At 42.4% G+C, this 24243-nt stretch overlaps 1 protein-coding gene and 21 non-coding genes across 22 annotated transcripts in view; 1 reads left to right on the top strand and 21 right to left on the bottom strand.

Moving 5' to 3' along the window:
• The window catches only part of LOC133649997 (short transient receptor potential channel 4-like), a 56055-nt gene that overhangs the window by 17626 nt on the left and 14186 nt on the right, over positions 1–24243 (top strand). Inside the window, exons 6-9 of the mRNA XM_062046714.1 lie at positions 8841–9177; positions 9303–9442; positions 9513–9713; positions 9789–9910. Of these exons, the coding sequence (XP_061902698.1) occupies positions 8841–9177; positions 9303–9442; positions 9513–9713; positions 9789–9910 (800 nt within the window). The remainder of the gene's footprint in view (positions 1–8840; positions 9178–9302; positions 9443–9512; positions 9714–9788; positions 9911–24243) is intronic.
• Positions 15096–15167, bottom strand: trnaw-cca (transfer RNA tryptophan (anticodon CCA)). The gene has a single exon. It is a non-coding gene; the product is annotated as a tRNA-Trp (tRNA).
• trnaw-cca (transfer RNA tryptophan (anticodon CCA)) lies at positions 15529–15600 on the bottom strand. The gene has a single exon. It is a non-coding gene; the product is annotated as a tRNA-Trp (tRNA).
• trnaw-cca (transfer RNA tryptophan (anticodon CCA)) lies at positions 15941–16012 on the bottom strand. Its single transcript has one exon. It is a non-coding gene; the product is annotated as a tRNA-Trp (tRNA).
• trnaw-cca (transfer RNA tryptophan (anticodon CCA)) lies at positions 16471–16542 on the bottom strand. Its single transcript has one exon. It is a non-coding gene; the product is annotated as a tRNA-Trp (tRNA).
• On the bottom strand, positions 16884–16955 carry trnaw-cca (transfer RNA tryptophan (anticodon CCA)). Its single transcript has one exon. It is a non-coding gene; the product is annotated as a tRNA-Trp (tRNA).
• On the bottom strand, positions 17295–17366 carry trnaw-cca (transfer RNA tryptophan (anticodon CCA)). The gene has a single exon. It is a non-coding gene; the product is annotated as a tRNA-Trp (tRNA).
• trnaw-cca (transfer RNA tryptophan (anticodon CCA)) lies at positions 17708–17779 on the bottom strand. The gene has a single exon. It is a non-coding gene; the product is annotated as a tRNA-Trp (tRNA).
• Positions 18119–18190, bottom strand: trnaw-cca (transfer RNA tryptophan (anticodon CCA)). Its single transcript has one exon. It is a non-coding gene; the product is annotated as a tRNA-Trp (tRNA).
• On the bottom strand, positions 18532–18603 carry trnaw-cca (transfer RNA tryptophan (anticodon CCA)). The gene has a single exon. It is a non-coding gene; the product is annotated as a tRNA-Trp (tRNA).
• Positions 18925–18996, bottom strand: trnaw-cca (transfer RNA tryptophan (anticodon CCA)). Its single transcript has one exon. It is a non-coding gene; the product is annotated as a tRNA-Trp (tRNA).
• On the bottom strand, positions 19338–19409 carry trnaw-cca (transfer RNA tryptophan (anticodon CCA)). Its single transcript has one exon. It is a non-coding gene; the product is annotated as a tRNA-Trp (tRNA).
• trnaw-cca (transfer RNA tryptophan (anticodon CCA)) lies at positions 19749–19820 on the bottom strand. The gene has a single exon. It is a non-coding gene; the product is annotated as a tRNA-Trp (tRNA).
• Positions 20160–20231, bottom strand: trnaw-cca (transfer RNA tryptophan (anticodon CCA)). Its single transcript has one exon. It is a non-coding gene; the product is annotated as a tRNA-Trp (tRNA).
• Positions 20571–20642, bottom strand: trnaw-cca (transfer RNA tryptophan (anticodon CCA)). Its single transcript has one exon. It is a non-coding gene; the product is annotated as a tRNA-Trp (tRNA).
• Positions 20965–21036, bottom strand: trnaw-cca (transfer RNA tryptophan (anticodon CCA)). The gene has a single exon. It is a non-coding gene; the product is annotated as a tRNA-Trp (tRNA).
• Positions 21378–21449, bottom strand: trnaw-cca (transfer RNA tryptophan (anticodon CCA)). Its single transcript has one exon. It is a non-coding gene; the product is annotated as a tRNA-Trp (tRNA).
• On the bottom strand, positions 21789–21860 carry trnaw-cca (transfer RNA tryptophan (anticodon CCA)). The gene has a single exon. It is a non-coding gene; the product is annotated as a tRNA-Trp (tRNA).
• On the bottom strand, positions 22906–22977 carry trnaw-cca (transfer RNA tryptophan (anticodon CCA)). The gene has a single exon. It is a non-coding gene; the product is annotated as a tRNA-Trp (tRNA).
• Positions 23300–23371, bottom strand: trnaw-cca (transfer RNA tryptophan (anticodon CCA)). Its single transcript has one exon. It is a non-coding gene; the product is annotated as a tRNA-Trp (tRNA).
• Positions 23710–23781, bottom strand: trnaw-cca (transfer RNA tryptophan (anticodon CCA)). The gene has a single exon. It is a non-coding gene; the product is annotated as a tRNA-Trp (tRNA).
• trnaw-cca (transfer RNA tryptophan (anticodon CCA)) lies at positions 24121–24192 on the bottom strand. Its single transcript has one exon. It is a non-coding gene; the product is annotated as a tRNA-Trp (tRNA).

Raw genomic sequence — 24243 nt, 5'->3', positions numbered from 1 at the left:
ACAAAACGTCGTAAAACAAAACGTCGAAGCACAAAATGCTGCAACCTCAAAACTCCATGACATGAAACGTTGCAACACATCGTAACACAAAACATCGTAACACACAAAATGTTGCAACACACAAAACGTCGTAACACAAAACGTCCTTACACGACACGTTGTAGCACAAAATGTCGTAACACAAAACGTCGTAACACAAAGCGTTGTAAAACAAACATCCTTGCACGAAACGTAGTAACACAAAATGTTGTCACAGGAAACATCGACAAACGAAATGTCAAAGCACAAAACGCCGCAACGCGAAACTCCATGACATGAAACGTTCCAACACTACATGTCGTAACACAAAACATTGTAAAACACAAAACTTCGTAACACACAAAACGTCGTAAGACAAAACGTCGTAACATGAAACTGCTGTAAAACAAAAAACACAAAATCTCATAATACAGAATGTCGTTACACCAAACGTAGAAATACAAAACATCGCAACACAAAATATCTTACTGTAAAAACATTATGACACAAAACATCGTAATACAAAACGTCGTAACACAAAACATCGTAACACAAAACGTCGTAACATGAAACGTCATAACACGAAACATCGTAAGGGGAAACTCCATGACATGAAACATTGCAACACTACATGCCGTAATACAAAACATCGTAAAACACAAAACAGCGTACGATGAAATGTCGTAACACGAAACGTTGTTACACAAAACGTCGTTACACGAAACATCGTTACACGAAACATTGTTACACGAAACCTTACAACGCAATACTCCGTGACATGAAATGCTGCAACACTACATGTCGTAACATAAAACATTGTAAAACACAACGCTTCCTACCACATAAAACATAACACAAAACGTAAGATAAAACGTCGTAGCATGAAACGGCTGTAAAACAAAAAACAAATCTCGTAATACAGAATGTCGTCATACCAAACGTAGAAATACAAAACATCGCAACACAAAACATCGCAACACAAAACATCTTAACGTACAAACATTATGACACAAAACATCGTAATACAAAACGACGTAACGCGAAATGTCGTAACACGAAATGTCATAACATGAAACGTCGTAACGCGAAACTCAATGACATGAAACATTGCAACACTACATGTCGTAACACAAAACATCATAAAACACAAAATGCGGTACGACGAAACATTGCTACACGAAACATCATTACACAAAACGCTGTACAATGAAACATCCTAACACAAAACGTCGTTACACAAAACATCGTAACACGAAACCTTACAACGCGATACTCCGTAACATGAAATGTTGCAACACTACATGTCGTACCAAAAAACATTGTAAAACACAAAACTTCGTAACAAACAAAACATAACACAAAACGTAAGACAAAACGTCGTAACATGAAACAGCTATAAAACAAAAAACACAAAATCTCGTAATACAGAATGTATTACGTAGAAATACCAAACGTAGAAATATAAAAACATCGCAACACAAAACATCTTAACGTAAAAACATTATGATACAAAACATCGTAACACGAAACCTTACAACGCAATACTCCGTAACATGAAATGTTGCAACACTACATGTCGTACCACAAAACATTGTAAAACACAAAACTTCGTAACAAACAAAACATAACACAAAACGTAAGACAAAACGTCGTAACATGAAACAGCTAGAAAACAAAAAACACAAAATCTTGTAATACAGAATGTATTACGTAGAAATACCAAACGTAGAAATACAAAAACATCGCAACACAAAACATCTTAACGTAAAAACATTATGATACAAAACATCGTAACACAAAACGACGTAACAAATGCGTTGCCCCACGAAATGGCGTAACACAAAATGGCGTAACACAAAACGGCGCAACACAAAACGCCGTAAGATGAAACGGCTGTAAAGCAAAAAACACAAAATCCCGTAATACAGAATGTCGTTATACCAAACGTCGCAACACAAAATGGCGTAACACAAAACGGCGTAACACAAAACGCCGTAAGATGAAACGGCTGTAAAACAAAAAACACAAAATCCCGTAATACAGAATGTCGTTATACCAAACGTCGCAACACAAAATGGCGTAACACAAAACGGCGTAACACAAAACGCCGTAAGATGAAACGGCTGTAAAACAAAAAACACAAAATCCCGTAATACAGAATGTCGTTACAAATACAAAACACCGCAACACAAAACATCTTAACGTAAAAACATTATGATACAAAACATCGTAATACAAAACGACGTAACACAAAACGACGTAACAAACGCGTTGCCCAACGAAATGTCGCAACACAAAACACCGTAACACGAAACGCCGTAACATCAAACGCCATAACATCAAACCCCGTAACATGAAATGCTGTAACAAAAAAAGCCCCAAAACGAAAGGCCATAGCTCGACATGTCGCAACGAGAAACATCGTAATACAAAACATCGTAATATGAAATATCCTGATACATAACGTAGTAATACAAAACATCGTAACACAAATGAGTACATAAGTTTGGTGCATGGACATGAAAAAACGTGAGTCAGCAGCAAATATGTGAGTGTTACCGCACACATCGGTGTAACACTTCGTACACCAAGCAGTTTTGCTCCGAACTTCCGCTCCCTCTCCCTTTCTGTCCCCGTTTTTACGTCTTCACACCTTCTCTGCCATTACTTGTGTCCTGCACGGTGGACATAAAAGAGGCGGAGCAATAATCCATCCTTGTTAAGATTTGCTTAAGTGCTTGAAGTTTCCCCCTCAGGGCGTGCAAGCGTACGAATGGATGGACTCCGGGAGCAGAGAGAGCAGAGAGAGCATCATCAAATGAAAGAGCAAGTTATCTCAGCAGGATGACTTTCAATCCAAGCATCTGGACGTACGTTCTCTTGTTTAGGGACAGTCCATTTATGCTATTTCTACACTTGTCCTGTCGCCGGTAACCACGACGACCACGCGTCTGCTACTCTATAGAACACTGACACAGTAATGTCAGGGCTAACCCACCCGGATTTTGTCATCCTTTCAAGGCCGTCTGAAACGAGGAGGAGTAAGTACAAAAGCAGTTGTCACGTTGTGTGAATGCTAAATAAAAACAGAATATAATGATTAGCAAATCCTTTTCAACTTATATTCAATTGAATAGACTGCAAAGACAAGATATTTGACGTCCAAATCCTTGCACTAAACGTCGTAACACACAAAACATTGTAACACAAAACGTCTTTGCAACAAACGTTGTAACGCTAAATGTCGTCACACGAAACATCGTAAAACACAAAATGTCTTAACACACAAAACTTTGTAACACAAAACGTTGTAACCCAAAATGTCCTCGCAAGAAACGTTGTAACACTAAATGTCGTCACACGAAACATCGTAAAACACAAAACGTCGTAACACACAAAACGTTATAACACAAAACGTTGTAACCCAAAACGTTGTAACCCAAAACGTCGCAACACAAAACGTTGTAACTCAAAATATCCTTACAAGAAACATTGTAACACTAAATGTCGTCACACGAAACATCGTAAAACACAAAACGTCGTAACACACAAAACTTTGTAACACAAAACATTGTAACACAAAATGTCCTTACACGACACCTTTGTAACACAAAATATCCTTACAAGAAACATTGTAACACTAAATGTCGTCACACAAAACATCGTAAAACACAAAATGTCGTAACACACGAAACGTTGTAACACAAAACGTTGTAACACAAAACTTTGTAACCCAAAACGTCCTTGCAAGAAACATTGTAACTCTAAATGTCGTCACACAAAACATCGTAAAACACAAAATGTCATAACACACGAAACGTTGTAACACAAAACGTTGTAACACAAAACTTTGTAACACAAAACATCCTTACAAGAAACATTGTAACACTAAATGTCGTCACACGAAACATCGTAAAACACAAAACGTCGAAACACACAAAACTTTGTAACACACAAAACGTTGGAACACAAAACTTTGTAACACAAAATGTCCTTACATGACACGTTGTAACACAAAATGTCGTAACAAAAAATGTCGTAACACAAAACGTTGTAACACAAAACGTTGTAACCCTAAAACGTTGCAACACAAAATGTTGTAACACAAAACATCCTTACAAGAAACATTGTAACACTAAATGTCGTCACACGAAACATCGTAAAACACAAAACGTCATAAAACACAAAACGTTGTAACACAAAACATTGTAACACACAAAACGTTGTAACACAAAACATTGTAACACAAAACGTCCTTACACGACACGTTGTAACAAAAAATGTCATAACACAAAATGTCGTAACCCAAAACGTCGCAACACAAAACGTTGTATCACAAAAAATCATTACAGGAAACATTGTAACACTAAATGTTGTCACATTAAACATCGTAAAACACAAAACGTCGTAACACACAAAACGTTGTAACACAAAACGTTGTAACACACAAAACGTTTTAACACAAAACATTGTAACACAAAACGTCCTTACACGACACGTTGTAACACAAAATGTCGTAACACAAAATGTCGTAACACAAAATGTTGTAACCCAAATCGTCGCAACACAAAACGTTGTAACACAAAATATCCTTACAAGAAACATTGAAAAACTAAATGTCGTCACACAAAACATCGTAAAACACAAAACATCGTAACACACAAAACGTTGTAATACAAAACATTGTAACACAAAACATTGTAACACAAAACGTCCTTACATGACACGTTGTAACACAAAATGTCGTAACACAAAACGTTGTAACACAAAACGTTGTAACCCTTAAACGTCGAGACACAAAACGTTGTAACACAAAACATCCTTACAAGAAACATTGTAACACTAAATGTCGTCACACAAAACATCGTAAAACACAAAACATCGTAACACACAAAACGTTGTAACACAAAACTTTGTAACACAAAACTTTGTAACACAAAACGTCCTTACACGACACGTTGTAACACAAAATGTCGTAACACAAAACGTTGTAACACAAAATGTCGTAACACAAAACGTCGTAACACAAAGCCTCATAACAAAACATGTATTGAATAGACTGCAAAGACAAAATATTTAACGTTCAAACGGGAAAACTTTGTTATTTTTTTGCAAATATTAGCTCATTTGGAATTTGATGCCTGCAAGGTGTTTCAAAAAAAGCTGGCACAAGTGGCAAAAAAGACTGATAAAGTTGAGGAATGCTCATCAAAGACTTATTTGGAACATCCCACAGGTGAACGGCCTAATTGGGAACAGGTGGGTGCCATGATTGGGGATTGTGATCAGCACATTGCAGGAGTGAAAGTCAAGGCCTCTGTCCATGGTGCCTGAGCAAATTGTTTGAAGAACAACATTTCTCAAGCAGCTATTGCAAGGAATTGAGGGATTTCACCATCTACGCTCCGTGATATCATCAAAAGGTTCAGAGAATCTGGAGAAATCACTGCACGTAAGCCATGATATTACGCACCTTGGATCCCTGCATCAAAAAGCGACATCAGGGTGTAAAGGATATCACCACATGGGCTCGGGAACACTTCCGAAAACTGCTGTCAGTAACTACAGTCGGTCACTACATCTCTAAGTGCAGGTTAAAACTCTACTATGCAGAGCCACAGACATTTATCAACAACACCCGGAAACGCCGCCGGCTCCGCTGGGCCCGAGCTCATCTAAGATGGGCCGATGCAAAGTGGGAAAGTGTTCCGTGGTCTGACGAGTCCACATTTCAAATTGTTAGGTGCCAGTTCCAACAGTAAATATCTTGTCTTTGCAAGCACTGATATAACGGACTTGGATCTCTGCATCAAAAATCGACATTAGGGTGTAAAGGATATCGCCACATGGGCTCAGGAACACTTCAGAAAACAGCTGTCAATAACTACAGTCGGTCGCTACATCTCTAAGTGCAAGTTAAAACTCTACTATGCAGAGCCACAGACATTTATCAACAACACCCGGAAACGCCGCCGGCTCTGCTGGGCCCGAGCTCATCATGCTTCTGTCCTTGCCGGGTTTCACAACTGAAAGTTAACCCGACTCTCTGCGCCCGGTGCTGCATGACGCCATCAAAACTAGAGGAAATAATTAACAAAATAAAATGAGTCCATTTATTCCCCCGAAATGTAAACAAAGTACGTAAAAGTGCGAACCTTCACTCACATGAATGCCATTATTGATTTATTTATTTGAGCTATTTGACTTAGACGTCCACTCTCAGTGTACTCGCTGAACAGATATCACCGGTAGCTCCGCCTCCTCGTTAACTTTGCAAGCGACCCCATCTCGTTTACTCAAATAGGCAAAATGACTTCAAAATGAACGTTATTCTCCGTGTACTTTTCAGAATAAAAGTTTGTTAAAAGGCTCAACTGGCGTCGACTCTTAGTAGTACACTTTTTATTCTCTTTACTTTTTGTCTTAGTACTGTACGGCAAAAATGTGACTCATTCGACTCAGACAAACACACACACACACACACACACACACACACACACACACACACACACACACACACACACACACACACACACACATTGAATTAGGATCCCTTGTTGCCATGGCTACAAGACTGCAGAGTTGGCGCCCAACGATGCAGGTCGACACGGTGGCTTGAATCTTGTGGCTCTATGTGATACTTTGCAGTGTGTGTGTGTGTGTGTGTGTGTGTGTGTGTGTGTGTGTGTGTGTGTGTGTGTGTGCGCACGTTTCACACTACTTCCCAGACCTCCGCCAAGGCCATAGACCATGTGATACTTTTACCCCTTCAGTCGTGATGGCGGCAGTACAACGATTTGTTTTCCCTCATTGTGGCACCATCTGGTGGAGATAGTGGGTCACTGCCCCACTTGGCCCCAATGCAAGCGGACTATGACTAATAAATAAGTTGGATCAAGGGCTGCCCGAGACCTTTTTTCCACTGACAAATCAAAGGATGCAGGGCCATTTTGGTAGCTTTCACCTTTAAAACCAGTGCAAGATACAGAATTTTTTCAAAGAACTAGAAAATTCCGTCAGAAATTTTGCGTGAATGCCGAAGAGCCGACGTCAAACGGAAATGCTAACAGCACGCTGGCCAGAGAGCATCAAGTAACAAAAATATGGACAAAATTAGCTAAAAAGCTCAACTAAAAAGCCAGCATGCTAACAGTACTATGCTAACATGCTAACAATAGTATCCAGTTGGTCGCTACATCTGTAAGTGCAAGTTAAAACTGTTCTATGCAGAGCCAAAGGCATTTATCAACAACACCCGGAAAGGCCGCCGGCTCCGCTGGGCCCGAGCTCATCTTGACTGATGCAAAGTGGAAAATGGTCGGACGAGTCCACGTTTCAAATTGTTTTTGGAAACTGTGGACGTCATTTTTTTCAAAGAACTAGAAAATGCAATTCCGTTAGAAATGTTGCGTGAATGCCGAAGAGCCGACGTCAAACGGAAATGCTAACAGCACGCTGGCCAGAGAGCAGCGAGTAACAAAAATATGGGCAAAATGAGCTAAAACGCTCAACTAAAAAGCTAGCATGCTAACAATAGTATGCTTACAGTTAGCATTGGTGAAATACCAAAAATATATGACACTGACACTGCTAAATTAGCTGAAAAAGTCGAGCATGTGTGGTAAATTATACCGTGTACATTTTTCTTATATGTTTGTGAACTAGCATTCTATTTGTATTTGGTCACAGAATCCTTTAGAGGATTATTCTATTAAGTAAATATGCCCTAAGATAGCTTCAGGTGCACATGTCCATCACAAGCTCTCTAGAGAGTGGTGGCCCTTGCCCCCCGGAAATTGGAATCTTAAAGGAAGGCAGGCTTGGATTTTAGGAGGAAGTGTAAACACATTAGCAACATCTGGTAAGAAGCCCTCACAGGTAGGAGTAGAGAATAGGGGTCGGAGTTCAACCAACTCAAACCGATCAGAGGAAATAGGTTGACTGGCCAAGCAGCAAACTGGGCTTTGTCAGGACTGGCCGGCTCCAAGGCTAGAGTTACAAAGAGTGGGGGTCTTCGTCTAAGGGGTATTTAGGGACAGTAGTCCGAGAGGACATCAGAAGAGTAACCAGGCCCATAATCTTTCTCCTGGAAGCTGCAGTTCCAGTCTGAGGCTCGCTGAAACAAATAAAGCTTATTGTTCGACGATTCCTCGTTGCCGTCTTCTTGGCTCATCACCCATCACACAGTCACTCTGTCCTGGGAGAGTGGCACGACCAACAATTATACAACACACGCTAATGTTAGCATGCTCAAATGCTAACTTTAGCATGCGTCACGTACCAAAATGTATTACTCCGAGGTGCGTACCTAAAGACTTTGTTTCAAATGTTAGCCTGCTAACGTTAATATGCATAAAGTACCAAAATATGACTTGGGTGTATACGTAGAAAATTAGCTTAAAAATATTGCATGCTAATATTAGAAAACTAATGATTGTGCCGCAGACTGTCAAAAATATTTGCTACGGGCTGCAATGGCCCCAAACCCGCACTTTGGACACCCCTGAGTTACGTGCACCATCTTGGTTATGTGTTTTTTTGCTTAATCCTGCTAACTAGTTAAGTCACGGTTTCAAAACAAATGATATTTGTGAGAGATATAGTGTCCGATACAAGCAGTAACAACCACTAGAGGAAAAAAAAAATTACCACTCCACTTCAGCTTAAAGACAGCATAAGTTAATTATAAGGTTAGTGTTTTTCATACCTACTATTGTTCTCTGCGTAATTTCACTTGATCAAGCCTTTCTAACATTCTATATTATATTTAGATTGGTGCTGATATCAGGACACCACTGACCATTCTGAACTTTTCTCTTCAGTTCGTAGCTCAGCCAAACTGCCAGCAGCTTCTGGCGTCGCGCTGGTACGATGAGTTCCCCGGCTGGAGGCGGCGCCACTGGGCGGGCAAGTTCATCACCTGCGTCTTCATCGGCCTCCTTTACCCGGTGTTTGCCCTCTGCTACCTCATCGCCCCCAAGAGTCGCTACGGGCTCTTCATCCGCAAGCCCTTCATCAAGTTCATCTGCCACACGGCGTCCTATCTGACTTTCCTCTTCCTGCTGCTGCTCGCCTCGCAGCATATCGTTACCACCGAGCAGGACCGGCAGGGGCCGGCGCCCACCACTGTGGAGTGGATGATCCTGCCCTGGATTCTGGGTGAGTGTCCCATTGGATTGTTTGGCGGTCCAGGACTCAACATTCCCCGAAGCCAGCCCAGGTTCATGGAGATGTGGTTCTTCTTGCCAACTCTACTGGGTTTCAGATGATATCTGTGTTTTTAGGTTTCATCTGGGCTGAGATCAAGCAAATGTGGGATGGAGGTTTACAAGACTACGTCCATGACTGGTGGAACCTCATGGACTTTGTTATGAACTCTCTGTACCTGGCCACCATCTCGCTCAAGATTGTAGCCTACTTTAAGGTAAGCGGCTGTCTTGGGATCGGTTTTATTCTTCTGAGTTTGGTTGACTTCCTCTTCTTTCGTCCTCCAGTACAGCGGTAGTAAACCCAGGAACCAGTGGGAGATGTGGCACCCGACCCTCGTAGCAGAGGCTGTGTTTGCCATTGCCAACATCTTCAGCTCTCTTCGCCTCATTTCGCTATTCACCGCCAACTCTCACCTTGGACCGCTACAGATCTCCCTGGGGAGGATGCTGCTGGACATCCTCAAGTTCCTCTTCATCTACTGTCTGGTAACAGTACGACGTCCCATTGAGCAGAAAATCACCTGAAGTCACCTTGAAGTAATGTCATCCATCTTCTTGTAGGTCCTGCTGGCCTTCGCTAACGGCCTGAACCAGCTCTACTTCTACTATGAGACCAAGGCCTCAGACGAAAGGGGCAAGTGTAAGGGCATCCGATGCGTGGAGCAGAATAACGCCTTCTCCACGTGAGTGTGCAGGACCTTGGTGTAATGGTGTGGAAGTGATGTGGTGCAAAATGTGTGAAAAGCTCTTTAATCATCACTTGGGTTTTTACTTTGGAGATCCAAAGGTCACCTCAAATGACCGTCTTTTAGATACACCCTATGGACAAAAGTAGTGGGCTTGGATTTACGTTAAGGTTCCTTGTTCATTGTGGACCCGACTGCAAGGTATGGAATACCTTTTTCAGTTCACAAAACAACGTCCATAAAGGACTAACGGGAAGAGTTGCTGTACAGAAATATGACCCCGACAGGATTGGAACATGCAAACTTCTGAGCTGGAGTCAGACGTGCCACGAAATCCCTGTAGTTAAGGAGCCTTGTTCATTGTTTTTAGTACTGTGGAATGCGAGTTATAGAATACCATTTCCATTCCTAAAACTAAGTCCATACAGGAATCACGGGAGGAGCTTACCTCAGAGCAAATTGACCTTGACATGATTTAAACACGCAACCTTTTGATCTGGCCTCATACGCATTACCGTTGCGTCACAAGGTCCCCGTAGCTGAGGCTTCTTGTTCAACGTGGAACCGACTGCATACAGTCTAGTGGTATGCTAGGTATAGAATACCTTTTTCTGTTCCAAGTTCAAAAAACAAAGTCCATAAAGGGAATGACGGGAGGAGTTTGCCTCAAAGGAAAATGACCTCGACCTAATTTGAACTATTAAATGTCCAATGTGGAGTGAGACACTGTTCCACCACAAAGTCTCTGTAGATAAGGTTCCTTGTTCATTGTAGACCCGACAGCATACAGTACAGTGGTATGAAAGGTATGGAATAACTTTTTCTATTCCCAAAACAAGGTCTATGAAGGAATGACTCTAAGAGCTTGCCTCACAGAAACATGAATTGATTAGTGAACTGAACATCCAGCCTTCTGATCTGGAGTCAAACATGTTACCATTGTGCCAACAGACCCCCATAGCTAGAGATACTTGTTCATCGTGGACCCGACAGTGGTAGGCGAGTTACAGAATACCTTTTTCTGTTCTCAGTTCACAAAACAAAGTCCATAAAAGGAACGACAATACAAAGTCAGGGCAGCAGTAGTATACTGCTCAGGTCTGTGCAATTATCAGCATAAGCATATATTGTTGTGTCATCTGCGTAAATTGCACAGCAAGCATTCTTTAAAATACATGACATATCATTTACAAATATTGAGTATAATAAAGGTCCCAGGCAACTTCCCTGGGGAATACCACAATATAATGTTTGATTATTTGAAAGGGTTCCATTGAACATGACACATTGCTGTCTGTTGACTAGGTAGCTTTTCATCCAGTTAATCGCTGAGAGCTTAAAACCATAAGCAGACAGTTTTATAAGTAGTAGTTTGTGGTCAATAATATCAAAAGCAGCACTAAAATCTAATAGCACTGTGCCAACTAATAATTTACCGTCAATTTGTTTTAGCCAGTCATCTGTTAATTGTGTGAGAGCTGTGCATGTTGAATGGCCAGTTTTATATGCATGTTGAAAGTCTGAATTAATGTCATTTATAGAGAAATAATTTTGAATTTGCTTAAATATAATTGTTTCCATTAATTTTCCTAATACTGGTAAAATGCTATTTGGCCTACTATTCGATCCAGTGAATGCTTCTTTCCTATTTTTTGGTAGAGGAGTTACTCTAGCAACCTTCCATATTTGAGGATAGATTCCTTCTTTAAAACTTAAGTTAAAAATATAACATATCGGACTGGCTATTATTCCAGCTGACAATTTTAAAAGTCTACTATCTAGATTATCATGACCACAAGGTTTGTCAGATTTCAACTCAGACAATAGATTTTCAATTTCCAATACATTAGTGACTGAGAATTCAAATTTGCATTTTTTGTCCTGCATGATATCATTTTTAATAAGTGACTCAGATAGAATACAATTTACAGGCAGCATGCCATTTCTTATAGTATCAACTTTACTTATGAAATAATTGTTGAAGTAATCAGCAATTTCTTTGGGCTTGGTGATAAAGCCTTCACCTGATTCAATAAATGCTGGTGTTTTTCCCATTTGATCTCTACCCATGATTTGATTGAGAGTACTCCAAAGTTTTTTTCCATCATGTTTAATTTCTTCAATTCTAGATTGGTAGTACACCCTTTTTTTCTGTTGATTTAATTTGGTGACTTTGTTTCTTAAAGAGTGATATGCTAGCCAGTCCTCTGAGCTACCTGAATCTACTGCAACTCTTTTCCGTATATCTCTATCTTTCATCAAGTTTCTCAGGTCAGAGTCAAGCCAAGGGGCTTTGACAGATCTGACGGTGAGCTTCTTGATGGGTGCATGCTTATCACAGACAGAAGAAAATGACTTCATGAATTCATGCAGAGCTGCTTCAGTATGCTTTGACTCAAATACACTGTATGTTATGTACGTCTTCAATAAAGGCATTATCACAGAAATGTTTGTAGAGTCTCTTATACATAATTGTAGGTCCAACTTTGGGGACTTTCACTTTTCTTGCTATAGCAATCATGTTATGATCACTAAATCCAATTGGCACAGAAACAACCTTTGAGCATTTATCTACTGAATTAGTAAAAAGATGATCTATGCAAGTTGAAGACAATACACCTGAATTGTTCATATTTATTCTGGTTGGTAGATTTATCATTTGAGTTAGGTTACATACAGTGGCAGTGTCATTAAGCTTTCTTTTCATAGGGCAGTTTTTTGAGAGCCAGTCAATATTTAAGTCTCCTAAGAAATACATTTCTCTGTCTGTGTCAGAAACATTCTGAAGCATTGCACACATTTTTTCAAGATATGCTGCATCAGAGGAAGGTGGTCTATAGCAGCAGCAGATTAGTAATGGCTTTAGATGTGGCAAGTGAACCTGGATCCAGATTGCTTCTACATCTGTCAAGTCCAGATCTCCTCTTTGCTTTATTGGAATGTGGCCTTGTACATAAAAGGCTACTCCTCCCCCGTGTTTGTGTCTATCAAGTCTAATTATATTGTAACCTTGTATAAATATTTCAGTATTGTCAATTGAATCATCCAAATGAGTTTCAGAAATTGCTACTATATGTAGATCATTTTCAAACATTATTTTACTCAACTCAATTACCTTGTTTTTCAGACTACAGATGTTCAAGTGGGCAATTCTGAGTCCTTTTTTGGGAAGTTTGATAGACATTTAAAGTTAATAAGGATTTACAGAATAGATGTCAACTCTAAAAACACAAAAAACATATAGATCAGCAAACCACACACTATGCAAATGTATCCAAATCATTTAAGCTCCTGACCATTAGCACTTGTGCCTGCTCAGGTGCACCATTTAGCTTTATGTAGACTTTGCAGTTGGACGACCATGTTGCTTGTATTTGTCCCTCTTTGCGTAGGTACCGAGCTCTTTTAGCAATATCAGCATTGCTCTTGGTTAAATGTTCATTGAGATAAACATTTGATCCCTTGAGCATCCTACTTTGTTGCAAAAGATTGATTTTGAATTGTCTATTTGCAAACCTCATAATGATGGTTGCCGGTTTGCTTTTATCTTTCTGAGGGAAACGGTGACAAGCTTCTATATTCTCCTTATTTATGCTAATTCCCTTTTCTTGGAGAAACTTCACCACCTGCCGCTCCACTGAGTCCAATTCTTGGTCCCTGGGCACTGATCCCTGGACCTCGGACCTCACTGCAGCAGCAAATGACGCAGGTCGCGTTGGCAGACCAGTAACAATGACATCGTTCATTCTAGTATATTGTTCTAAATCAGATAATCTACTTTTCAGTTGCACAATCATATTGTCTTTCTCTTCATTTTGCTTCTTCAGTTCCTTAATATCTTTCATCATGCCCATCAAAGTGTCTTGCTTACTTGTCATTGCTTCCATTTGGTGTGCCATAAACTCCACTGATTTCCGTAGCTCCTCATTGGATCTCTTTAGTTCTTCCATGTCTCTTTTGGTGGCCATTGTTAATGATAGCTGCTAGGCCTCTGTTGAAGCCTGGAGCCGGCCTGATGATGGCTGCTGGGCGATGGCTGAAGCCTGGAGCCGGCTTGATGATAGCTGCTGGGCCTCTAGTGAAGCCTGGAGCCGGCCTGATGATGGCAGCTGGGCGATGGCTGAAGCCTGGAGCCGGCTTGATGATAGCTGCTGGGTCTCTAGTGAAGCCTGGAGCCGGCCTGATGATGGCTGCTGGGCGATGGCTGAAGCCTGGAGCCGGCTTGATGATAGCTGCTAGGCCTCTAGTGAAGCCTGGAGCCGGCCTGATGATGGCTGCTGGGCCTCTGCTGAAGCCTGGAGCCGGCCTGATGATAGCTGCTGGGCCTCTGCTGAAGACTGGAGCCGGCTTGATGATAGCTGCTGGGCCTCTGCTGAAGACTGGAGCCGGCTTGATGATAGCTGCTGGGCCTCTAGTGAAACCTGGAGCCGGCCTGATGATGGCAGCTGGGCGATGGCTGAAGCCTGGAGCCGGCTTGATGATAGCTGCTGGGTCTCTAGTGAAGCCTGGAGCCGGCCTGATGATGGCTGCTGGGCGATGGCTGAAGCCTGGAGCCGGCCTGATGATAGCTGCTGGGCCTCTGCTGAAGACTGGAGTCGGCTTGATGATAGCTGCTGGGCGATGGCTGAAGCCTGGAGCCGGCTTGATGATAGCTGCTAGGCCTCTGCTGAAGCCTGGAGCCGGCTTGATGATAGCTGCTGGGCCTCTGCTGAAGCCTGGAGCCGGCTTGATGATAGCTGCTGGGCCTCTAGTGAAACCTGGAGCCGGCCTGATGATGGCTGCTGGGCGATGGCTGAAGCCTGGAGCCGGCTTGATGATAGCTGCTAGGCCTCTAGTGAAGCCTGGAGCCGGCCTGATGATGGCTGCTGGGCGATGGCTGAAGCCTGGAGCCGACTTGATGATAGCTGCTGGGACTCTGCTGAAGCCTGGAGCCGGCTTGATGATAGCTGCTGGGCCTCTGCTGAAGACTGGAGCCGGCTAGTGTGTGAATGTGAGTGTGAATGTTGTCTGTCTATCTGTGTTGGCCCTGCAATGAGGTGGCGACTTGTCCAGGGTGTACCCCGCCTTCCGCCCGATTGTAGCTGAGATAGGCTCCAGCCGTATGCAAGGTACAGAATATTTTTCCCCCGCCCCCCAAAAAAATTGTGAAGTAATGAAAGGAGAAACTTGCCTCAGAGGAACATGACCTCGACGTGATTTGAACACGCAACCTTCTGATCTGGAGTCAGATGCGCTACCTTTGCGCCACGAGATACGCAATGTGTGTGTTTGAAGGGAAGACTTTGCCTCAAAGCAAAATCTCTACCTGATTTGAACACGCAACATTCTGATCTGGCATCAGATGTGCTACCCTTGCACCCCAGTTTACAAATAAAAGTCCATGAATGGAATGACAGGAGGAGTTTGCCTCAAAGTAAGAAGACCTGGACTTGATTTGAACAATCAAACATCTAATATTGAGTCAGACGTGCTACTGTTGAGCCACAAAGTCCCTGTATTTAAGATTCCTTGTTCATCGTAGACCACACTGCATACAGTACAGTGGTATGCTAGGTATAGGATACCTTTTTCTATTACCAAAACAAAGTCCATAAAGAGTTTACCTTGGAGTAACGTGACCTCAGTGTGATTTGAACACACAACCTTCTGAACTGGAGTCAGACGCGCTACCGTTGCGCCATGAGGTCCTGTTTACAAACTTTTTTGTTCATCGTGTACCCGACTGCATACAGTACAGTGGTATGCAAAGTATGGATGACCTTCTTCTCTTCCCAGTTCACAAAACTAATTTCATAAAGGGTATGACGGGAGGAGTTTGCCTCAAAGGAAAATGTCCTCGACCTGATTTGGACAATCAACTGTCTAATTTGGACTTAGATCCACGACTGTCCCCCAAGTGAAGGTTCCTTGATCATCATAGACCAAACGACATACAATACAGTGGTATGCAAGGTATAGATGGCCTTTTTCTGTTCCCAAAACAAAGTCCATAAAGCAATGACAGAAGGAGTTTGCCTCGGAGAAACATGACCTCAACGTGATTTGAACACGCAACCTTCTGATGTGGAGTCAGACGCGCTACCGTTGCGCCATGAGGTCCTGAATATGATCATTTTTGTTCATCTACTTACGTATAAAATACTACACGGTCAAGCTCCTGCCTATCTTGCCGATTGTATTGTACCATATGTCCCGGCAAGAAATCTGCGTTCAAAGAACTCCGGCTTATTAGTGATTCCCAGAGCCCAAAAAAAGTCTGCGGGCTATAGAGCGTTTTCTATTCGGGCTCCAATATTATGGAATGCCCTCCCGGTAAAAGTTAGAGATGCTACCTCAGTAGAAGCATTTAAGTCCCATCTTAAAACTCATTTGTATACGCTAGCCTTTAAATAGACTCCCTTTTTAAACCAGTTGATCTGCCATTTCTTTTCTTTTCTTTTCTACTCTGCTCCGGGGTGGACCCCTAGCCTGTTCATCGGATGGGGACATCACTACGCTGCTGTTCCCAAAACAAAGTCCATAAAGCAACGACAGAAGGAGCTCAGCTCGGAGAAACATGACCTCAACGTGATTTGAACACGCAACCTTCTGATCTGGAGTCAGACGCGCTACCATTGCCCCATGAGGTTCTGATTGTGTATATTTTTAGTTTATCGTGTACCCGACTTCATACAGTACAGTGGTATGCAAGGTATGGATGACCTTGTTCTGTTCCCAGTTCACAAAACTAATTTCATAAAGGGAATGACGGGAGGAGTTTGCCTCGAAGGAAAATGTCCTCGACCTGATTTGGACAACCAACTGTCTAATTTGGACTTAGATCCACGACTGTCCCCCAAGTTAAGGTTTCTTGATCATCGCAGACCAAACGAAAAACAATACAGTGGTATGCAAGGTACCAATGGTCTTTTTCTGTTCCCAAAACAAAGTCCATAAATCAACGATAGATGGAGTTTGCCTCGGAGAAACATGACCTCAACGTGATTTGAACACGCAACCTTCTGATCTGGAGTCAGACGCGCTACCGTTGCGCCATGAGGTCCTGTTTTTAGACATTTTGTTCATCGTGTACGCGACTGCATACAGTACAGTGGTATGCAAGGTTTGGATGACTTTATTCTCTTCCCAGTTCACAAAACAAATTTCACAAAGGGAATGACGGGAGGAGTTTGCCTCAAAGGAAAATTTCCTGAACCTGATTTGGACAATCAACTGTCTAATTTGGACTTAGATCCACGACTGTCCCCCAAGTGAAGGTTTCTTGATCATCGTAGACAAAACGACTTTCAATACAGTGGTATGCAAGGTATAGATGGCCTTTTTCTGTTCCCAAAACAAAGTCCATAAAGGAACGACAGAAGGAGTTTGCCTTGGAGAAACATGACCTCAACGTGATTTGAACACGCAACCTTCTGATCTGGAGTCAGACGCGCTACCGTTGCGCCATGAGGTCCTGATTAAGACTGTTTTTTTGTTCATCGTGTACCCGACTGCATACAGTACAGTGGTATGCAAGGTATGGATGACCTTTTATCTTCCCAGTTCACAAAACCAATTTCATAAAGTGAATGACGGGAGGAGTTTGCCTCAAAGGAAAATGTCTTCGACCTGATTTGGACAATCAACTGTCTAATTTGGACTTAGATCCACGACTGTCCCCCAAGTTAAGGTTTCTTGATCATCGTAGACCAAACAAAACTCAATACAGTGGTATGCAAGGTATAGATGGCCTTTTTCTGTTCCCAAAACAAAGTCCATAAAGGAACGACAGAAGGAGTTTGCCTCGGAGAAACATGACCTCAACGTGATTTGAACACGCAACCTTCTGATCTGGAGTCAGACGCGCTACCGTTGCGCCATGAGGTCCTGTTTTTAGACATTTTGTTCATCGTGTACGCGACTGCATACAGTTCAGTGGTATGCAAGGTATGGATGACCTTATTGTCTTCCCAGTTCACAAAACACATTTCTTAAAGGGAATGACGGGAGGAGTTTGCCTCAAAGGAAAATGTCCTCGACTTGATTTGGACAATCAACTGTCTAATTTGGACTTAGATCCACGACCGTCCCCCAAGTTAAGGTTTCTTGATCATCGTAGACCAAACGACATACAATACAGTGGTATGCAAGGTATAGATGGCCTTTTTCTGTTCCCAAAACAAAGTCCATAAAGCAAAGACAGAAGGAGTTTGCCTCGGAGAAACATGACCTCAACGTGATTTGAACACGCAACCTTCTGATCTGGAGTCAGACGCGCTACCGTTGCGCCATGAGGTCCTGAATGTGTATGTTTTTTGTCCATTGTGTACCCGACTGCATTCAGTACAGTGGTATGCAAGGTATGGATGACCTTATTCTCTTCCCAGTTCACAAAACAAATTTCTTAAAGGGAATGACGGGAGGAGTTTGCCTCAAAGGAAAATGTCTTCGACCTGATTTGGACAATCAACTGTCTAATTTGGACTTAGATTTGAAACTGTCCCCCAAGTTAAGGTTTCTTGATCATCGTAGACCAAACGACATACAATACAGTGCTATGCAAGGTATAGATGGCCTTTTTCTGTTCCCAAAACAAAGTCCATAAAGCAAAGAAAGAAGGAGTTTGCCTCGGAGAAACATGACCTCAACGTGATTTGAACACGCAACCTTCTGATCTGGAGTCAGACGCGCTACCATTGCGCCATGAGGTCCTGAATGTGGATGTTTTTTGTTCATTGTGTACCCCACTGCATTCAGTACAGTGGTATGCAAGGTATGGATGACCTTATCTTCCCAGTTCACAAAACAAATTTCATAAAGGGAATGACGGGAGGAGTTTGCCTCAAAGGAAAATTTCCTGAACTTGATTTGAACAATCAACTGTCTAATTTGGACTTAGATCCACGACTGTCCCCCAAGTTAAGGTTTCTCGATCATCGTATACCTTGGTATGCAAGGTACAGATGGTCTTTTTCTGTTCCCAAAACAAAGTCCATAAAACAAAGACAGAAGGAGTTTGCTTCGGAGAAACATGACCTCAACGTGATTTGAACACGCAACCTTCTGATCTGGAGTCAGACGCGCTACCATTGCGCCATGAGGTCCTGAATGTGAATGTTTTTTGTCCATTGTGTACCCAACTGCATTCAGTACAGTGGTATGCAAGGTATGGATGACCTTATTCTCTTCCCAGTTCACAAAACAAATTTCATAAAGGGAATGACGGGAGGAGTTTGCCTCAAAGGAAAATGTCTTCGACCTGATTTGGACAATCAACTGTCTAATTTGGACTTAGATCCGAAACTGTCCCACAAGTTAAGGTTTCTTGATCATCGTAGACCAAACGACATACAATACAGTGGTATGCAAGGTATGGATGGCCTTTTTCTGTTCCCAAAACAAAGTCCATAAAGCAAAGACAGAAGGAGTTTGCCTCGGAGAAACATGACCTCAACGTGATTTGAACACGCAACCTTCTGATCTGGAGTCAGACGCGCTACCGTTGCGCCATGAGGTCCTGTTTTTAGACATTTTGTTCATCGTGTACACGACTGCATACAGTACAGTGGTATGCAAGGTATGGATGACCTTATTCTGTTCCCAGTTCACAAAAAGAATTTCATAAAGGGTATGACGGGAGGAGTTTGCCTCAAAGGAAAATTTCCTCAACCTGATTTGGACAATCAACTGTCTAATTTGGACTTAGATCCACGACTGTCCCCCAAGTTAAGGTTTCTTGATCATCGTAGACCAAACGAAATACAATACAGTGGTATGCAAGGTATAGATGGCCTTTTTCTGTTCCCAAAACAAAGTCCATAAAGCAAAGACAGAAGGAGTTTGCCTCGGAGAAACATGACCTCAACGTGATTTGAACACGCAACCTTCTGATCTGGAGTCAGACGCGCTACCATTACGCCATGAGGTCCTGTTTTTAGACATTTTGTTCATCGTGTACGCGACTGCATACAGTACAGTGGTATGCAAGGTTTGGATGACCTTATTCTCTTCCCAGTTCACAAAACAAATTTCATAAAGGGAATGATGGGAGGAGTTTGCTTCAAAGGAAAATGTCCTCGACCTGATTTGGACAATCAACTGTCTAATTTGGACTTAGATCCACGACTGTCCCCCAAGTTAAGGTTTCTTGATCATCGTAGACCAAACGACATAAAATACCTTGGTATGCAAGGTATAGATGGCCTTTTTCTGTTCCCAAAACAAAGTCCATAAAGCAACGATAGATGGAGTTTGCCTCGGAGAAACATGACCTCAAAGTGATTTGAACACACAACCTTCTGATCTGGAGTCAGACGCGCTACCGTTGCGCCATGAGGTCCTGATTTTAGACATTTTGTTCATCGTGTACGTGACTGCATACAGTACAGTGGTATGCAAGGTATGGATGACCTTATTCTGTTCCCAGTTCACAAAACAAATTTCATAAAGGGAATGACGGGAGGAGTTTGCTTCAAAGGAAAATGTCCTCGACCTGATTTGGACAATCAACTGTCTAATTTGGACTTAGATCCACGACTGTCCCCCAAGTTAAGGTTTCTTGATCATCGTAGACCAAACGACATAAAATACCTTGGTATGCAAGGTATAGATGGCCTTTTTCTGTTCCCAAAACAAAGTCCATAAAGCATTGACAGAAGGAGTTTGCCTCGGAGAAACATGACCTCAACGTGATTTGAACACGCAACCTTCTGATCTGGAGTCAGACGCGCTACCGTTGCGCCATGAGGTCCTGTTTTTAGACATTTTGTTCATCGTGTACGTGACTGCATACAGTACAGTGGTATGCAAGGTATGGATGACCTTATTCTCTTGCCTGTTCACAAAACACATTTCATAAAGTGAATGACGGGAGGAGTTTGCCTCAAAGGAAAATTTCCTGAACCTGATTTGGACAATCAACTGTCTAATTTGGACTTAGATCCACGACTGTCCCCCAAGTGAAGGTTTCTTGATCATCGTATACCTTGGTATGCAAGGTACAGATGGTCTTTTTTTGTTCCCAAAACAAAGTCCATAAAGCAAAGACAGGAGGAGTTTGCCTCAGAGAAACATGACCTCAACGTGATTTGAACACGCAACCTTCTGATCTGGAGTCAGACGCGCTACCATTGCGCCATGAGGTCCTGAATGTGAATGTTTTTTGTTCATCGTGTACCCGACGGCATACAGTACAGTGGTATGCAATTTATGGATGACCTTATTCTGTTCCCAGTTCACAAAACAAATTTCATAAAGGGAATGACGGGAGGAGTTTGCCTCAAAGGAAAACGTCCTCGACCTGATTTGGACAATCAACTGTCTAATTTGGACTTAGATCCACGACTGTCAACCCAAGTTAAGGTTTCTTGTTCATCGTACACCAAACGACATAAATACGGTGGTATGCAAGGTATAGATGGCCTTTTTCTGTTCCCAAAACAAAGTCCATAAAGCAATGACAGAAGGAGTTTGCCTCGGAGAAACATGACCTCAACGTGATTTGAACACGCAACCTTCTGATCTGGAGTCAGACGCGCTACCGTTGCGCCATGAGGTCCTGTTTTTAGACATTTTGTTCATCGTGTACCCGACTGCATTCAGTACAGTGGTATGCAAGGTATGGATGACCTTATTATCTTCCCAGTTCACAAAACAAATTTCAGAAAGTGAATGACGGGAGGAGTTTGCCTCAAAGGAAAATGTCCTCGACCTGATTTGGACAATCAACTGTCTAATTTGGACTTAGATCCACGACTGTCCCCCAAGTTAAGGTTTCTTGATCATCGTAGACCAAACGACATACAATACAGTGGTATGCAAGGTATAGATGGCCTTTTTCTGTTCCCAAAACAAAGTCCATAAAGCAATGACAGAAGGAGCTTGCCTCGGAGAAACATGACCTCAACGTGATTTGAACACGCAACCTTCTGATCTGGAGTCAGACGCGCTACCGTTGCGCCATGAGGTCCTGAATATGATCATTTTTGTTCATCTACTTACGTATAAAATACTACACGGTCAAGCTCCTGCCTATCTTGCCGATTGTATTGTACCATATGTCCCGGCAAGAAATCTGCGTTCAAAGAACTCCGGCTTATTAGTGATTCCCAGAGCCCAAAAAAAGTCTGCGGGCTATAGAGCGTTTTCTATTGGGGCTCCAATACTATGGAATGCCCTCCCGGTAACAGTTAGAGATGCTACCTCAGTAGAAGCATTTAAGTCCCATCTTAAAACTCATTTGTATAATCTAGCCTTTAAATAGACTCCCTTTTTAAACCAGTTGATCTGCCGTTTCTTTTCTTTTCTTTTCTTTTCTACTCTGCTCCGGGGTGGACCCCTAGCCTGTTCATCGGATGGGGACATCTCTACGCTGCTGACCCGTCTCCGCTCGGGATGGTTCCTGCTGGCCCCACTATGGACTGGTCTCTCGCTGATGTGTTGGACTTTCACAATATTATGTCAGACCCACTCCACATCCATTGCTTTCGGTCTCCCCTAGAGGGGGGGGTTACCCACATATGCGGTCCTCTCCAAGGTTTCTCATAGTCATTCACATTGACGTCCCACTGGGGTGAGTTTTTCTTGCCCGTATGTGGGCTCTGTACCGAGGATGTCGTTGTGGCTTGTACAGCCCTTTGAGACACTTGTGATTTAGGGCTATATAAATAAACATTGATTGATTGATTGGTTGATTCATCGTGTACCCGACTGCATACAGTTCAGTGGTATGCAAGGTATGGATGACCTTATTCTCTTCCCAGTTCACAAAACTAATTTCATAAAGTGAATGACGAGAGGAGTTTGCCTCAAAGGAAAATGTCTTCGACCTGATTTGGACAATCAACTGTCTAATTTGGACTTAGATCCACGACTGTCCCCCAAGTTAAGGTTTCTTGATCATCATAGACCAAACGACATACAATACAGTGGTATGCAAGGTATCGATGGCCTTTTTCTGTTCCCAAAACAAAGTCCATAAAGCAATGACAGAAGGAGTTTGCCTCGGAGAAACATGACCTCAACGTGATTTGAACACGCAACCTTCTGATCTGGAGTCAGACGCGCTACCATTGCGCCATGAGGTCCTGTTTTTAGACATTTTGTTCATCGTGTACGCGACTGCATACAGTACAGTGGTATGCAAGGTTTGGATGACCTTATTCTCTTCCCAGTTCACAAAACAAATTTCATAAAGGGAATGACGGGAGGAGTTTGCCTCAAAGGAAAATTTCCTGAACTTGATTTGAACAATCAACTGTCTAATTTGGACTTAGATCCACGACTGTCCCCCAAGTTAAGGTTTCTCGATCATCGTATACCTTGGTATGCAAGGAACAGATGGTCTTTTTCTGTTCCCAAAACAAAGTCCATAAAGCAAAGACAGAAGGAGTTTGCTTCGGAGAAACATGACCTCAACGTGATTTGAACACGCAACCTTCTGATCTGGAGTCAGACGCGCTACCGTTGCGCCATGAGGTCCTGAATGTGAATGTTTTTTGTCCATTGTGTACCCGACTGCATTCAGTACAGTGGTATGCAAGGTATGGATGACCTTATCTTCCCAGTTCACAAAACAAATTTCATAAAGGGTATGACGGGAGGAGTTTGCCTCAAAGGAAAATGTCTTCGACCTGATTTGGACAATCAACTGTCTAATTTGGACTTAGATCCACGACTGTCCCACAAGTTAAGGTTTCTTGATCATCGTAGACCAAACGACATACAATACAGTGGTATGCAAGGTATAGATGGCCTTTTTCTGTTCCCAAAACAAAGTCCATAAAGCAAAGACAGAAGGAGTTTGCCTCGGAGAAACATGACCTCAACGTGATTTGAACACGCAACCTTCTGATCTGGAGTCAGATGCGCTACCATTGCACCATGAGGTCCTGTTTTTAGACATTTTGTTCATTGTGTACGCGACTGCATACAGTACAGTGGTATGCAAGGTATGGATGACCTTATTCTCTTCCCAGTTCACAAAACACATTTCACAAAGGGAATGACGGGAGGAGTTTGCATCAAAGGAAAATGTCCTGAACTTGATTTGAACAATCAACTGTCTAATTTGGACTTAGATCCACGACTGTCCCCCAAGTTAAGGTTTCTTGATCATCGTAGACCAAACGACATACAATACAGTGGTATGCAAGGTATAGATGGCCTTTTTCTGTTCCCAAAACAAAGTCCATAAAGCAAAGACAGAAGGAGTTTCCCTCGGAGAAACATGACCTCAACGTGATTTGAACACGCAACCTTCTGATCTGGAGTCAGACGCGCTACCATTGCGCCATGAGGTCCTGAATGTGAATGTTTTTTGTTCATTGTGTACCCGACTGCATTCAGTACAG

This window comes from Entelurus aequoreus, linkage group LG05 (genome assembly GCF_033978785.1).
Source record: "Entelurus aequoreus isolate RoL-2023_Sb linkage group LG05, RoL_Eaeq_v1.1, whole genome shotgun sequence".
Taxonomy (NCBI): Eukaryota; Metazoa; Chordata; class Actinopteri; order Syngnathiformes; family Syngnathidae; genus Entelurus; species Entelurus aequoreus.
This window is presented reverse-complemented; position numbering and strand designations above follow the sequence as displayed.